Consider the following 15,755-nt stretch of genomic DNA (forward strand, 5'->3'; position numbering starts at 1 on the left):
AATTTGAAATTCATGACACTTGGCAAATTAAACAGTTGCCTCAAAATGTACGTTTCAAAGAATGCAGTTAACTGCAAATGAAATCCCTAATGTTGCCTGAACCTGCCCAATGTTTTTTGAACGAACATCACGAGATAAATACCCATACCAATAATGACAACTCTCCACTTTGACGTTTAATAATATAAATGTGTAATGGCTGAATCACAAACACGCTTCAGTTTTGGCTTCGTCTGCGTTACGGTGGGCCTGCTTCGAGGTTACTTTGAATGACATTTATATTATTTTATCGCTCCAAAGAACAAATATTTTATTTGTTGGCATTTTTTTACAGATGTTAAGCTGTCTGACAGATAATGTGCAAATAATTGAACTAGAACTTTTGTTTGGAGTCAAATTACGTAACATTACGTCCTTTTCCTTACGCATGTCAAACGAATCGTGAGGTCAAAGCTCCATTGTGATAGCATGCATTGAATTCCTATGGCTTAACTCGTAAACGTCAGGTTAAGCCCAAGCTAAAGCGTGTTTGTGATTCAGCCATAATAATTTTTTTGAAGGACACAATTTGCAAATCTTTCTTTTTTCGGACTTATTTCAACTGTGCTATGCTCTGTTGAAGATTGTTCATTCTCAACAGTATTAAAAAAAAAACTATGATACGACGCACACTGATAACTATATCCCGTCTGTCGATTTGTCTTGCTTAAAAGGTTTGTAGGTTATCTTGTTTTGTTAAAAAAGTTTTCAGTTGAATTATTCTTAAAAATTTCAAAATTACCAAAAATATTTTAAATATTATGAAATAATTTGATTTCGAAATCTATTTTTGTTAACGAGAATTCTAGTCTAAACCAATTTTTACCAACTTTTACTAATTTTTTTAGGTTTTTATTTTTTTATAAAAGAACTGTCAATTCTAGTTTTCTCAAAATTTAACTAAATGTTGACAACAACATTTTTCAAAAGAAAAAAATAATTAAAAGCCAATATCTCAAAGTTTTGAAAAGCTATGTGAGTTGAAAATCAATTTTTACCAACTTTTAATAATTTTTTTTAAGTTTTTTGATGTTTAAAACGTTATTTTTCAGTGCACAAAATTGTTTTAAAGATAAAATCATGTTTTTTTCGTAAAATTCGCGAGGTGAAACATTTTTTAATTTTTTTTGATTAATAAAAAAACCGTTTCATTGAAATTTTGTTTCAAAAATATATCTGTTTGGAATCACGTAACATCAGCCCTATTCTGTAATTCATGTGGATCGTATATTCGATTCACCCATTTGATTCCCTTTCACATTGATGCCCTTGCACTCTGTTATCCATCGGGTGAAATACATTATCTTAAGCCAATTTGACGTTCACGTAAACAGCTGTTTATGTGACAATTTTGAGAATGTTGGATACATTTTTAATTAAACCTTTAATTGACTACAAAGTACCCGCTATTAATAGTTAATATAGAGTAGCGAGTACATGTGGATACGTAATTCTCAAATTTTACTTTTATAAAATTATCTGTTTCCAGTCATCTGCGGTCCAATTTTTGTGTTCTCTGCAAAGCTTCAGGCGCGCTGACGCATTTTTTGTTGAAAGTGCTGTTTTTTTTGCGTAACGGCCTCTGTTAAACCAATTCTCCGAAGTGCTCTTCGTACTGTCGACTCACTTACGGTTTTGTTTAAGGCCCCCACTATGAATAGCGAATCGAACTTAAAACTTGCGAATTCGTTAATTTGGTATTAGGATAGCGATTCGCTCAAATTAAGTTCGCTTTAAATGTCAAAACTTTAGCGAATTAAGTTATCGACGAATTACAAATAGCGAGAATTCGTTAATTTAACCGTTCAAATTGTCAAATCCTATCGAATCAAAATATTTAGTGATAACGTTAGCGAATTACAAATTGGTGTGCCTAGAAAAATTTCTATCGATAAATTGTTATTATTTGTTTTGTTTGTTTAAAAATGTGTGATAAAAGAAAAAGGTAGTTTCTGAATTATTAAAAAAAACGAAAATAATAATGTTTATTTCAAGAACAAATACAAATCAGTTTGCAAAGCTTGTGGAACTGATGGAAAGGAATACCGATATTGCTAGAGGCATAGGAGCTTCGTATTTTCAGAATCAGTTTCTTCAAAAAACAAAGCGACGTTGCTTAACATTATAATTAATTTCTAATAAACAATTGACAATTTATTGAAGAACGCAAATCACAATATGAGAAAACAAATTTCACAATAATTAAAGCAATTGACATTATTTGACATTTAACATATGTTATTTCAATGCAATTATTTTTGGCAGCACTGATTTTGAAGCGAATGCTGAAGCTCGCTAACGATATTACCGAAGTTCGCTAAAACATTCGCTTTTAGTCAAACGTTCGATTCGCTATTCATAATGAGGGCCTAAAACTGTTGCAGCTTTTTTTTTGCATTCTTACCAAAAATACTCCTTTTACCAAGATGGGAATCTTTCGTTCGTTTCACTCTCCAAAGCCCGTTTGTTTACATTGTTGTATTTGTAATTTTGACAATTAGTCCATGAACAGATGTGAAAACCAACAAAAAAACCGATGCGTTGGGCTAGCTTTACAAAGCAAAAACAAAATCGGGAAGTTAATAATTTTTTTTTAAGTTTTAAGCTTTAATTTTGGAGTCATTTTGTTGATAGCGAGCCAATGTACATTTTTGTCTTGAAAAAAATTATGTTCAACATCAGTTTAACATAATTAATTCACTCATTTCAGCAATCACTATGAAATTCTTTAAATTTCATAATTAACCTCGGATTATAGTATCAAAGGTGCGTTCGAAGAACCATCAAGTTAAGGGTGCGAGCGCAATTTGTTGAATTCTAATAAATGTTCGTTATTGAGCGGCCCAAATATTTTGTTTGGAAGTAATTAAAATCTGTATCAATTAAATTGATCCAAGTATATTTATAGTTTTTTTTTTTAATGACTTAAGCTTGCAACTATTTTTCAATTTAATTTTGAATAATATATAATATAAATATTAAATTTAAAAAAAGAGTTACTATCGAAAAATACCTTATCCATAATATTCTTGATTGATGGAAGCATACATGTATTTTCTATTAAAAGCTATGCATCAAAGGAACACCAATATTTAAAAAAATAATCAGAACGATTATAGCAAGGTTAGGTTAGGTTAACGTGGCTGCGGATTAAAAATCCACACACTTAGGCTAAGAGAAAGGCCCGTTGTGATACCACATGAATCTAGAGAATTACTTCTAACTAGTCGAACCATTTTGAGTTTTCTATAAAGCGAAGAAGATATTTGATATCCTTTTAAGCTAGTTCGCTGGGATTATCAAAAGAGTAGTCCCCCAGATGAAGTTTGCGTCTGAGTGGAAGAGCAGGGCAAGTGCATAGGAGATGAGAGATTGTTTCCTCTTCTTCTTCGTCCATACAGCTCCTGCAGAAGTCATTTGAGGCTACACCAAGTCGTATTGCGTGTCTGCCTATAAGACAGTGTCCCGTAAGGACACCTATTAGGGAGATAATATGAAGTCTGCTTTGAGATAACAAGTCTTTAGAGCGCTTTAGGTCCAGTGAGGGCCATATGAGAACCTAGAATTTGATATCGCAAAAGCTGTTTTTTTTTTAGCATAAGTTTACATGTAGCTATCGGTATACCTATCTTCTCCCTTTCAGGTGAAATAGGTATGACGGTTCCATTTTTAGCGAGTTCATCGGCTCTACAATTACCTGTGATGTCTCTGTGGCCCGGAACCCAACAGAGGTGAATGTTAAATTGCTGCGCCATCTCCATAAGAGACGATCGACAATCGAGGGCCGTTAAAGATTTGGTCGAGACACCGTCAAGGGATTTGATAGCAGCTTGACTGTCAGAGAAGATGCGGATATCAGAAGTTGATATCACGTTTTCTCTTAGCCAGGAGAGAACCTCTTTGATCGCCAAAATTTCCGCTTGAAAAACGGTACAATGATTAGGGAGGCGGAATGAGATGCTTAGATTAAGCTTTTCTGAGTACACACCACTACCAACTCCCTCATTTGTCTTGGATCCATCTGTATAAAAATGAATACTTTTGTTATCCAGGAGTTTTTTGTCTTTCCATTCATCTCTGGATGGAATGGATACCTGGAAGTTTTTTCCAAATAGGGGTTTAGTGCCCCACATTGTTGTTGGTCCATTGAGATGAGGCGTCGAGTCTTATCGCTGTACTCGCTGCCACTTGTTTACTGAAGATGTCGAGGGGTGTCAGATGGAGGAGAGTGTCTAACGCTGCTGAGGGTATGGTTCTCAATGCCCCGCTTATGCAGATACATGCAGTGCACTGAACTCTGCTGAGTTTGTCGCAGTATGTGACTTTCTCCAGTGCAGTCCACCATACTGCAACCCCGTACATAAGTATTGGTCGGATGACCGATGTGTATAGCCAGAAGGTTATGCGAGGTTGAAAACCCCATTTGCTTCCTATAGCTTTCTTGCAAAGTAAAAGAGCTACTGTAGCTTTTTTAACTCTTACCTGTATAATGGATTTCCAACTTAATTTTTTGTCCAATATCGGACCAAGGTATTTGGCTTCATTGGTAAAAATTAGTGGTATACCTTTTATTAAAGTAGGTACAATTACTGGGATCTTGTATTTCCGGGTGAAAAGGACGAGGTCTGTTTTTTGAGGATTAATACTAAGTCCGCAGTTATCAGCCCATCTATTGAGCATATTGAGTGCATTTTGGAGGAGGTCTCTCAGTGTATTAGGATGTTCCCCTGTGACAGCGATGCCTTCCCTCTCAAGGGATATTAGTAGTTGGTTAACCACTATGTTCCACAGGAGAGGGGACAGAACACCACCTTGCGGAGTGCCTCTACTGACAGATCTTTTTGTGCAAAAATCTCCCAAACAAGAGTTGATGATCCTGCTTTTTAGCATTAGATTAATCAACTCACAGATTGAGTATTCGACGTTTAAGGTCGTCATAGCAGAAGTGATAGCGGATGTGTCAACGTTGTTGAAAACGCCCTCAATATCCAAGAAGGCCACCATAATGTATTCTTTTTTCTCTAGGGAGTATTCGATAGTTCTTACCAGAGTGTGCAAGGCTGTTTCTACCGATTTCCCTTTGCAGTAAGCATGCTGAGACATTGATAGTCTCTTCTCAATGTTGTTACGTATATGGATATCGATCAATCGTTCCAGAGTTTTGAGAATGAAAGATGATAGGCTAATAGGTCTTAGGTTCTTATCGATTATAGCAAACTTGTTGAATAAATGCATAGCAAATAAAATGCATATTTTGACGTTTATCACAAAATGAAAACGTCAAAAAATTTTCTGAATTCATGCACAACTCAGTCAATATATCATGTAATCGACTTGAATGTTTATTGTTGACGTACAACACTTTCTTTTAGTGAATACTCACAGTTTAACTCGAAATACAATTTTCATTCATTCCTTAAAAATGTTTGGTTACCAAAGTTCAAGTTAACTTATAATTTTTTTTTGATGTTTAGTAAAATGCTAATAATGAAAACAAATTAATAAGTTTTACGTATGTGTTTTTGTTTATATAATAAATACTACCGTAGATTACATTTAATAAATGCAGAAAATGGAAGAAAATAAACATAAACAATTGTTTTCATAGCGTAGAAAAATATTTTTGATAAAGCCTAAATCTAACTACAAACAAGATTCTAACTATTACATTGTCTCTTAAAAATAAATTTCCAGGAATACTTCAAACAAAACTAAAATTTGGTTTTGCAATTATCGAACTGCAATGATGAAAATACTAATCTAATTGAGGTATCTGAACTAGCCAAAGTTGGCAATGGAACTTCACAAGTATGTTTCTCGTAGCATTGTCCATACAAAAAAAAATACGGAGATATCCGCCTATTGTTTCCAACTGAAAAAATGCTCTTAGCAAACTGCAGCTGAAAAAAGAACATGAATGTGTAATGGCTAAATCACAAACACTCTTCAGTTTCGGCTTCGTCTGCGTTACGGTGGGCCTGCTTCGAGGTTACTTTGAATGACATTTCTATTATTTCATCGCTTCAAAGAACAAATATTTTGTTTGTTGACATTTTTTTACAGCTGTTGAGCTGTCTGGCAGATAATGTTCAGATAATTGAACTAGAGCTTCCGTTTGGAGTCAAATTACGTAACATTACGTCCTTTTCCTTACGTAGGTCAAATGAAACGTAAGGTCGAAGCTCCATTGTGATAGCATGCATTGAATTCCTATGGCTTAACTCGTAAACGTCAGGTTAAGCCCAAGCTAAAGCGTGTTTGTGATTCAGCCATAATAATTGTTTTGAAGGACACAAATTGCGAATCTTCCTTTTTTCGGACTTATTTCAACTGTGCTATGCTCTGTTGAAGATTGTTCATTCTCAACAGTATTAAAAAAAAAACTATGATGCGACCCACACTGATAACTTTATATCCCGTCTGCCGATTTGTCTTGCTTAAAAGGTTTGTAGGTTATCTTGTTTTGTTAAAAAAGTTGTCAGTTGAATTATTCTTAACAATTTTTAAATTACGAACAATATTTTGCATTTGATAAAATAGTTTGATTTTTAAATTTATTTTTTTTTTTTAACGAGAATTTTAGTCGAAAACCAATTTTTACCAACTTTTACTAATTTGTTAAGTTTTTTATTTTTTATAAAAGAACTATCAATTCGAATTTCCTCAAAATTTAACTAATAGTTGACAACAATATTTTTTAAAAGACAAAATTACTTTAAAGCCAATATCTCAAAGTTTTGAAAAGATATCTGAGTTGAAAATCAATTTTTACCAAATTTTAATATTTTTTTTAGGTTATTATTTGTTATAGAAAAAACTGTCGATTCGATTTTTCTCAAATTTTTGCCAGATGTTTAAAACGTTATTTTTCAGTGCACAAAATTGTTTTAGAGATAAAATCATGTTTTTTTCGTAAAATTTGCGAGGGGACACATTTTTTTAAATTTTTTTTTTGATTAATAAAAAAACCGTTTAGTTGAAATTTTTAAAAAAAAAACATATCTGTTTGGAATCACGTAACAATCAGTCATATTCTGTAATTCACGTGGATCGTATATTCGATTCACCCATTTGATTAATTTTCACATTGCCTTTGCACTCTGTTATCCATCGGGTGAACTGCATTATCTTAAACCAATTTGACGTTCACGTAAACAGCTGTTTATGTGACAATTTTGAGAATGTTGGATATATTTTTAATTAAACCTTTAATTGACTACAAAGTACCCGCTATTAATAGTTAATATACAGTAGCGAGCACATGTGGATACATAATTCTCAAATTTTACTTTTATAAAATTATCCGTTTCCAGTCATCTGCGGTCCAATTTTTGTGTTCTCTGCAAAGCTTCAGGCGCGCTGACACATTTTTTGCTGAAAGTGCTGTTTTTTTTTGCGTAACGGCCGCTGTTAAACCAATTCTCCGAAGTGCTCTTCGTACTGTCGACTCACTTACGGTTTTGTTTAAGGCCCCCACTATGAATAGCGAATCGAACTTAAAACTTGCGAATTCGCTAATTTGGTATTAGGATAGCGATTCGCTCAAATTAAGTTCGCTTTAAATGTCAAAACTTTAGCGAATTAAGTTATCGACGAATTACAAATAGCGAGAATTCGTTAATTTAACCGTTCAAATTGTCAAATCCTATCGAATCAAAATATTTAGTGATAACGATAGCGAATTACAAATTAAAGCTTGTGGAACTGTTGGAAAGGAATACCGATATTGCTAGAGGCATAGGAGCTTTTGGGTCATCCAAAAGAAACCAGAAAGATTATTGGGAGCAATTTGGAGCAGAATTAAATTCTCTTGGTCCTCCGTAACGTGAGGGAAAAGATTAGCATAAGATGCATCCTCAAATTGTTTTATTTACATTTTAGGAGCATTTTTTTTTGTATCTATGGAACGTGTACTGGTTGATGTGAATGTATCACTTATTTCGTTGAGCACATAGTTAAATGCATCCTTATTCAGGCGGAAATATAAAACAAACCTAACAAAACAAAGAACATTAATCTTTTTGTAGAAATAGATATTTTGTGAAAACTTACAAATGATGTGGGAGTTCTAAAGTATTGAATCTTTCTCGGATGTTTTTCCTAATTTTACCCATCGTAATATTTTCTTCCCTCGTACTTTCAGAATCAATTTCTTCAAAAACCAAAGCGACGTTGCTTAACATTATAATTAATTTTTAATAAATAAATGAAAATTTATTGAAGAACTCAAATCACAATATGAGAAAACATTATTTGACATTTAACATATGTTATTTCAATGCAATTATTTTTGGCAGCACTGATTTTGAAGCGAATGCGGAAGCTCGCTAACGATAATACCAATATTACCGAAGTTCGCTAAAACATTCGCTTTTAGTCGAACGTTCGATTCGCTATTCATAATGAGGGCCTAAGGCTGTTGTAGCTTTTTGTTTGCGTTCTTACCAAAAATACTCCATTTACCAAGATGGGAATCTTTCGTTCGTTTCACTCTCCAAAACCCGTTTGTTTGCATTGTTGTATTTGTAATTTTGACAATTGGTAGATGAACAGATGTGAAAACCAACAAAAAAAAAAACGATGCTTTGGGCTAGCGGCACTTTGCAAAGCAAAAACAAAATCGGGAGGTTAATAAGTTTTTTTAAGTTTTAAGCTTTAATTTTGCAGTCATTTTGTTGATAGCGAGCCCATGTACATTTTTGTCTTGAAAAAATTATGTTCAACATCAGTTTAAAGTAATTAATTCACTTTATTTCAGCAATCACTATGAAATTCTTTAAATTTCATAATTAACCTCGGATTATAGTATCAAAGATGCGTTCGAAGAACCATCAAGTTAAGGGTGCGAGCGCAGTTTGTTGAATTCTAATAAATGTTCGTTATTGAACGGCCCAAATATTTTTTTTAAGTAATTAAAATCTGTATCAATTTAAATGATCCAAGTATATTTATATATTTTTTTTTTAATGACTTAAGCTTGCAACTATTTTTCAATTCCATTTTGATTAATAAACATTAAATTTAAATAAAGAGTTACTATCGAAAAATACCTTATCCATAATATTCTTGATTGATGGAAGCATACATGTATTTTCTATAAAAAGCTATGCATCAAAGGAACACCAATATTTAAAAAAATAATTAAAACGATTATAGCAAGGTTAGGTTAGGTTAACGTGGCTGCGGATTAAAAATCCACACACTTAGGCTAAGAGAAAGGCCCGTTGTAATACCACATGAATCTAGAGAATTACTTCTAACTAGTCAAACCATTTTGAGCTTTCTATAAAGCGAAGAAGATATTTGATATCCTTTTAAGCTAGTTCACTGGGATTATCAAAAGAGTAGTCCCCCAGATGAAGTTTGCGTCTGAGTGGAAGAGCAGGGCAAGTGCATAGGAGATGAGAGATTGTTTCCTCTTCTTCTTCGTCCATACAGCTCCTGCAGAAGTCATTTGAGGCTACGCCAAGTCGTATTGCGTGTCTGCCTATAAGACAGTGTCCTGTAAGGACACCTATTAGGGAGATAATATGAAGTCTGCTTTGAGATAACAAGTCTTTAGAGCGCTTTAGGTCCAGTGAGGGCCATATGAGAACCTAGAATTTGATATCGCAAAAGCTGTTTTTTTTTAGCATAAGTTTACATGTAGCTATCGGTATACCTATCTTCTCCCTTTCAGGTGAAATAGGTATGACGGTTCCATTTTTAGCGTGTTCATCGGCTCTACAATTACCTGTGATGTCTTTGTGGCCCGGCACCCAACAGAGTTGAATGTTAAATTGCTGCACCATCTCCATAAGAGACGATCGACAATCGAGGGCCGTTAAAGATTTGGTCAAGACACCGTCAAGGGATTTGATAGCAGCTTGACTTTCAGAGAAGATGCGGATATCAGAAGTTGATATCACGTTTTCTCTTAGCCAGGAGAGAACCTCTTTGATCGCTAAAATTTCCGCTTGAAAGACGCTACAATGATTAGGGAGGCGGAATGAGATGGTTAGATTAAGCTTTTCTGAGTACACACCACTACTAACTCCCTCATTTGTCTTGGATCCATCTGTATAAAAATGAATACTTTTGTTATCCAGGAGTTTTTTGTCTTCCCATTCATCTCTGGATGGAATGGATACCTGGAAGTTTTTTCCAAATAGGGGTTTAGTGCCCCACATTGTTGTTGGTCCATTGAGATGAGGCGTCGAGTCTTATCGCTGTACTCGCTGCCACTTGTTTACTGAAGATGTCGAGGGGTGTCAGATGGAGGAGAGTGTCTAACGCTGCTGAGGGTGTGGTTCTCAATGCCCCGCTTATGCAGAGACATGCAGTGCACTGAACTCTGCTGAGTTTGTCGCAGTATGTGACTTTCTCCAGTGCAGTCCACCATACTGCAACCCCGTACATAAGTATTGGTCGGATGACCGATGTGTATAGCCAGTAGGTTATGCGAGGTTGAAAACCCCATTTGCTTCCTATAGCTTTCTTGCAAAGGAAAAGAGCTACTGTAGCTTTTTTAACTCTTACCTGTATATTGGATTTCCAACTTAATTTTTTGTCCAATATCGGACCAAGGTATTTGGTTTCATTGGTAAAAATTAGTGGTATACCTTTTATTAAAGGAGGTACAATTACTGGGATCTTGTATTTCCGGGTGAAAAGGACGAGGTCTGTTTTTTGAGGATTAATACTAAGTCCGCAGTTATCAGCCCATCTATTGAGCATATTGAGTGCATTTTGGAGGAGGTCTCTCAGTGTATTAGGATGTTCCCCTGTGACAGCGATAGCAACATCATCGGCATACGCAACCACTCTGTAGCCTTCCCTCTCAAGGGATATTAGTAGTTGGTTAACCACTATGTTCCACAGGAGAGGGGACAGAACACCACCTTGCGGAGTGCCTCTACTGACAGACCTTTTTGTGCAAAAATCTCCCAAACAATAGTTGATGATCCTGCTTTTTAGCATTAGATTAATCAACTCACAGATTGAGTATTCGATGTTTAAGGTCGTGATAGCAGAAGTGATAGCGGATGTGTCAACGTTGTTGAAAACGCTCTCAATATCCAAGAAGGCCACCATAGTGTATTCCTTTTTCTCTAGGGAGTATTCGATAGTTCTTACCAGAGTGTGCAAGGCTGTTTCTACCGATTTCCCTTTGCAGTAAGCATGCTGAGACATTGATAGTCTCTTCTCAATGTTGTTACGTATATGGATATCGATCAATCGTTCCAGAGTTTTGAGAATGAAAGATGATAGGCTAATAGGTCTTAGGTTCTTATCGATTATAGCAAACTTGTTGAATAAATGCATAGCAAATAAAATGCATATTTTGACGTTTATCACAAAATGAAAACGTCAAAAAATTTTCTGAATTCATGCACAACTCAGTCAATATATCATGTAATCGACTTGAATGTTTATTGTTGACGTACAACACTTTCTTTTAGTGAATACTCACAGTTTAACTCGAAATACAATTTTCATTCATTCCTTAAAAATGTTTGGTTACCAAAGTTCAAGTTAACTTATAATTTTTTTTTGAAGGGTATGTTTAGTAAAATGCTAATAATGAAAACAAATTAATGAGTTTTACGTATGTGTTTTTGTTTATATAATAAATACTATTTATTAATATGCATTTAAAACATTTATTTCGATTGAAATTAAATTGCTATACAAATCTTCCAATTTAAGACCATGTCAGCACTTCAGATTCTGTTGGTTAGGACTGTTTAGTTTTTGAACGAGGCCATAAAACATTCAAAATCAAGCATTTAGATGTGCCTGCAAATTATAATGAAGCATTTTGATGGGCCGGAACACTAAATGTGAGAATGTGTTTGGTTTTTGCATCATTTCACGCACACTTTCTCACATTTAGTGTGTACTTAGCTTGTAGGCAAACCGAAATGTCAGTCTGAGATTCCAATCTTGGTAATGGAGTATTTTTGGTCAACACTTTAGATTCTGTGGGTTAGGATTGTTTCGTTTTTGAACGAAGACCAAAATGAAGCATTTAGATGTGCCTGAACACTAAATGTGAGAATGTAAGGGAGATAGAACCACTCAACCTCGGCGACGCAGATCAACAATTCCGCCTACCCGACCTTGACGAAGTGAAGATAGCTATATCTAAACTTAAGTCAAACAAAGCTGCTGGAGCTGACGGCATCACCGCCGAACTATTCAAAGCAGCAGGCGATGACTTGGTAGGGAGCATGCACCAACTCATCTGCAAAATTTGGTCGGAAGAAAGCATGCCCGATGAGTGGAATCTCAGCATAGTGTGCCCGATACATAAGAAAGGAGACCCTCTAAACTGCGCCAACTACAGAGGCATCAGTCTCCTTAACATTGCGTATAAGATCCTCTCTGCCGTATTATGTGAACGTCTGAAGCCATTCGTCAAAAACCTGATTGGTCCTTATCAGTGTGGCTTCAGACCAGGAAAGTCCACTATCGACCAAATATTCACACTACGGCAGATCTTGGAAAAAACCCAGGAGCTTCAAATCGATACCCACCATCTCTTTATCGATTTTAAAGTCGCGTATGACAGCATCTATAGGGAAGAGCTCTACCGAGCAATGTCTAGTTTTGGCATCCCTGTCAAACTCATCCGTTTGTGCAGAATGACGATGGAGAATGCACGCTGCTCTATCAAGGTCGGAAAAGATCTCACCAATGCATTTGATGTCAAAAAAGGTTTTAGACAAGGCGGTGCACTGTCATGCGACTTCTTCAACATCGTTCTGGAAAGAATTGTGCAAAACTCAATCGTCAACACTAGAGGCACAATCTTCCAAAGATCCATCCAATTACTCGGATACGCAGATGATATTGACATAATTGGAAGATCAAAGCGTGATGTCAGTGGAGCGTTTTTGAGCATTGCGACGGAAGCGAAGAAGATGGGTTTAGTGGTCAATGAGGGCAAGACCAAGTATATGCTGTCATCAAAAAAGGACACTGAACGACGACGTCTTGGACAAAACGTCACCATGGACAGCTATAACTTTGAGGTAGTTAAGGACTTTGTCTACCTAGGCACCGCTATTAATGCAGACAACGACACCAGCGCTGAAATCAAACGAAGAATAACTCTTGCAAATCGCTGCTTCTTTGGACTTAGAAGGCAATTGAGAAGTAAAGTCCTCTCTCGAGCATGTAAAATTACCATCTATAAGACACTCATCATCCCGGTTCTCATTTATGGCGCTGAGGCCTGGACCCTGTCAAAGAAAGATGAGAGCGTCTTAGGATGCTTCTAGAGAAAAATTCTTCGGGCGATTTTTGGTCCCGTACGCATAGATGGAGAATGGAGGAGAAGATATAACGACGAGCTGTACGGGCTGTACAGCGACACTGACCTAGTTAGCAGAATCAAAGTCCAACGGCTTAGATAGCTAGGTCATGTAGAGCGGATGGACATCAACGCTCCAGCCCGGAAGGTCTTCGAATCCAATCCCGAGGGACGGCGCAGTAGAGGAAGACCGCGACTCAGGTGGCGCACCCAGGTGGGAGAGGACCTCAACCAACTTGGCGTGCGAAACTGGAGAAAGCTAGCTAGGGACCGAGCTGGCTGGAGACGCTTGTTGGTTGAGGCCCAGGTCCGCCCCGGAATGTAGCGCCACCTTAAGTAAGTAAGTGTTTGGTTTTTGCATCATTTCACGCACACTTTCTCATATTAAGTTTGCAGTTAGCTTGTAGGCAAACCAAAATGTCAGTCTGAGATTCCAATCTTGTTAAATGGAGTATTTTTGGTTCTTACTTGCCTGGTTATCATCTTCGGGCCCATAGCTCGGGCATCTCGATCGGAAAGTAATGTCGGCCGCGATTTCTCCACCTCACACGCTAATACTACGTCTTTTTTTAACTTGAAGCACTGTTTTATGACAAATTCTTAGTTCTTTTGCTAGTTTTCCAGTTGAATAACTTTTTTTTGTTAAAAAAAACTTTGTATGCACTGAACAGCAGAAAATATTTACAGAAACTAATAATTTTTAAACGAAATGTGGATTTTTTTTATGAGTTGCATAACAGTAAGGATCACTGTACATTTTTGTTTTCTCACACTCATAAATCAGCGTTGCCAGCTAAGAAAAAAACGAGTGCTTAAAACGTGGAAAAGTGGACACATCCTTATTTTTCATAATTTGAATTTAATGTTTATTTTAGATTTATGTTTTGCAAAAAGTTTTTATTTTTATAGTTTATAAGGAAAATAAAGAACTAATTAAAAAAAGAATAACAAAGTAAAATTTGAGAATCATGTATCTACATGTGCTCACCAATGTACGTATCACAAAACTCATGATAAGTGTCAACTTTCAATGAAAGCGTTGTAATGAAAAGTTCAACTACATTAATGATTCTACCTAAATACCTAGTACATTTTTTAATCTAAAAATAATTATTAAAAATTCAAATCTAAAATTATATAATTGAAAACCTTTTAATGAAATTAAGAAAACAATCAAGAAGCACCTGGTAGTTAATAAAAGCTTCAAAAGATAAATTCTGAGACAGTTTCATCTTCTATTTGTTCATTTATGTTATCTGAAATTATGTAATTCTTTTGTACTGGATTTCTGTCATGTTTTAATAATAATATTTGTTAATTATACTCCAAGATTAACTTAAATCTATTTTTTTATGGTAAAATTCTAAGAATATAATTTTTGTTCGGTATACCGTCAACCGGACAGAGAAAGTTTTCGGAAATATTTGAAATATAAACTGACTAATTGATTACTAATTTGAATGTCAAATGACTTGTCAAAAATGTAAAATAATGCACTTCATTCAAATTCGATAAGCGTCAAATGGTAAATGCATTATTTGACTATTTAATAAATTATATATTTAATAAGATTGATATAAATATTAAAATTATAATTCTTACCTGGCAATGAGCTAACATTATCTTTGAGAGCACTTATTGGCGCTGATGAAATATTTCCCACTGATGTTGACTTCTGGTGTAGAGTCTTCTTGGAGAGATTGTTTTTGTGACCAATCGATGTTCCACTCAATGAAGTATCTTTCTGTGAAAGCTGCGTTTCACCATTTTTAAATGGCTTTTTGTTTTGTAGTAAATTTAAAAGAAATTTAAATAAATACAAACTTTTTGCTTTTGTTGTTGTCTCAAGTTTTTTTTTTATTTTATTTATAATTGAATTGATTAATATGAAAACAAAATATATAAATTTGAATAATGTATGATAAAGTTCGTTATAAATAATATATAAAATGATTATTATTAAAACTTAAAATTTATGATAGATATAAAAATGCTTAAGAAGTTAATTACAATGTATAAAACTTAAAACTTCAACCAATTGGATTTTTATTTTACATTAAAAAAGTATTAAATTATATATTATCATATTTTTTTGTAATTTATGACAGTGATTTATTAGGATTTTGTTTAGTTGTTAAAAGTGGATTTTATTAAAATAACGAGTAAGCAGAAATATGTCTTTGCAATTTTAAGTAAAATGTTGAGGAATTAAATACTTCCCACTTGTATTGTTGTTATTAATGTTATAAAGTTAATCACAAACAAATATAAGATGACCTAGTAAGTGTAATGTTTAAGCTATTTGGCATCATTTAACATTATGCCAAAAAAATATAATTAGAGCAAGATACCCTCACTTATGAATGAGAGCAACGATTTAAATCGTTACAGTTTAAATAAAGTATTGAAGTGAACAACA

At 34.8% G+C, this 15,755-nt stretch overlaps 1 protein-coding gene across 3 annotated transcripts in view; it reads right to left on the reverse strand.

Annotated features, from left to right (window-relative positions):
* LOC129938358 (probable E3 ubiquitin-protein ligase MGRN1) overlaps positions 1-15,755 on the reverse strand; it is a 138,806-nt gene that overhangs the window by 1,359 nt on the left and 121,692 nt on the right. For 2 of the 3 annotated variants that reach the window (XM_056045859.1, XM_056045857.1), the window contains one exon: positions 14,939-15,113. In XM_056045859.1, the coding sequence (XP_055901834.1) occupies positions 14,939-15,113 (175 nt within the window). Of the gene's footprint in view, positions 1-14,520; positions 14,593-14,938; positions 15,114-15,755 lie in introns of all 3 variants that reach the window. The other variant, XM_056045858.1, reaches the window with a different exon arrangement.

Source organism: Eupeodes corollae, chromosome 1 (assembly GCF_945859685.1).
Source record: "Eupeodes corollae chromosome 1, idEupCoro1.1, whole genome shotgun sequence".
In the NCBI taxonomy this organism is placed as follows: domain Eukaryota; kingdom Metazoa; phylum Arthropoda; class Insecta; order Diptera; family Syrphidae; genus Eupeodes; species Eupeodes corollae.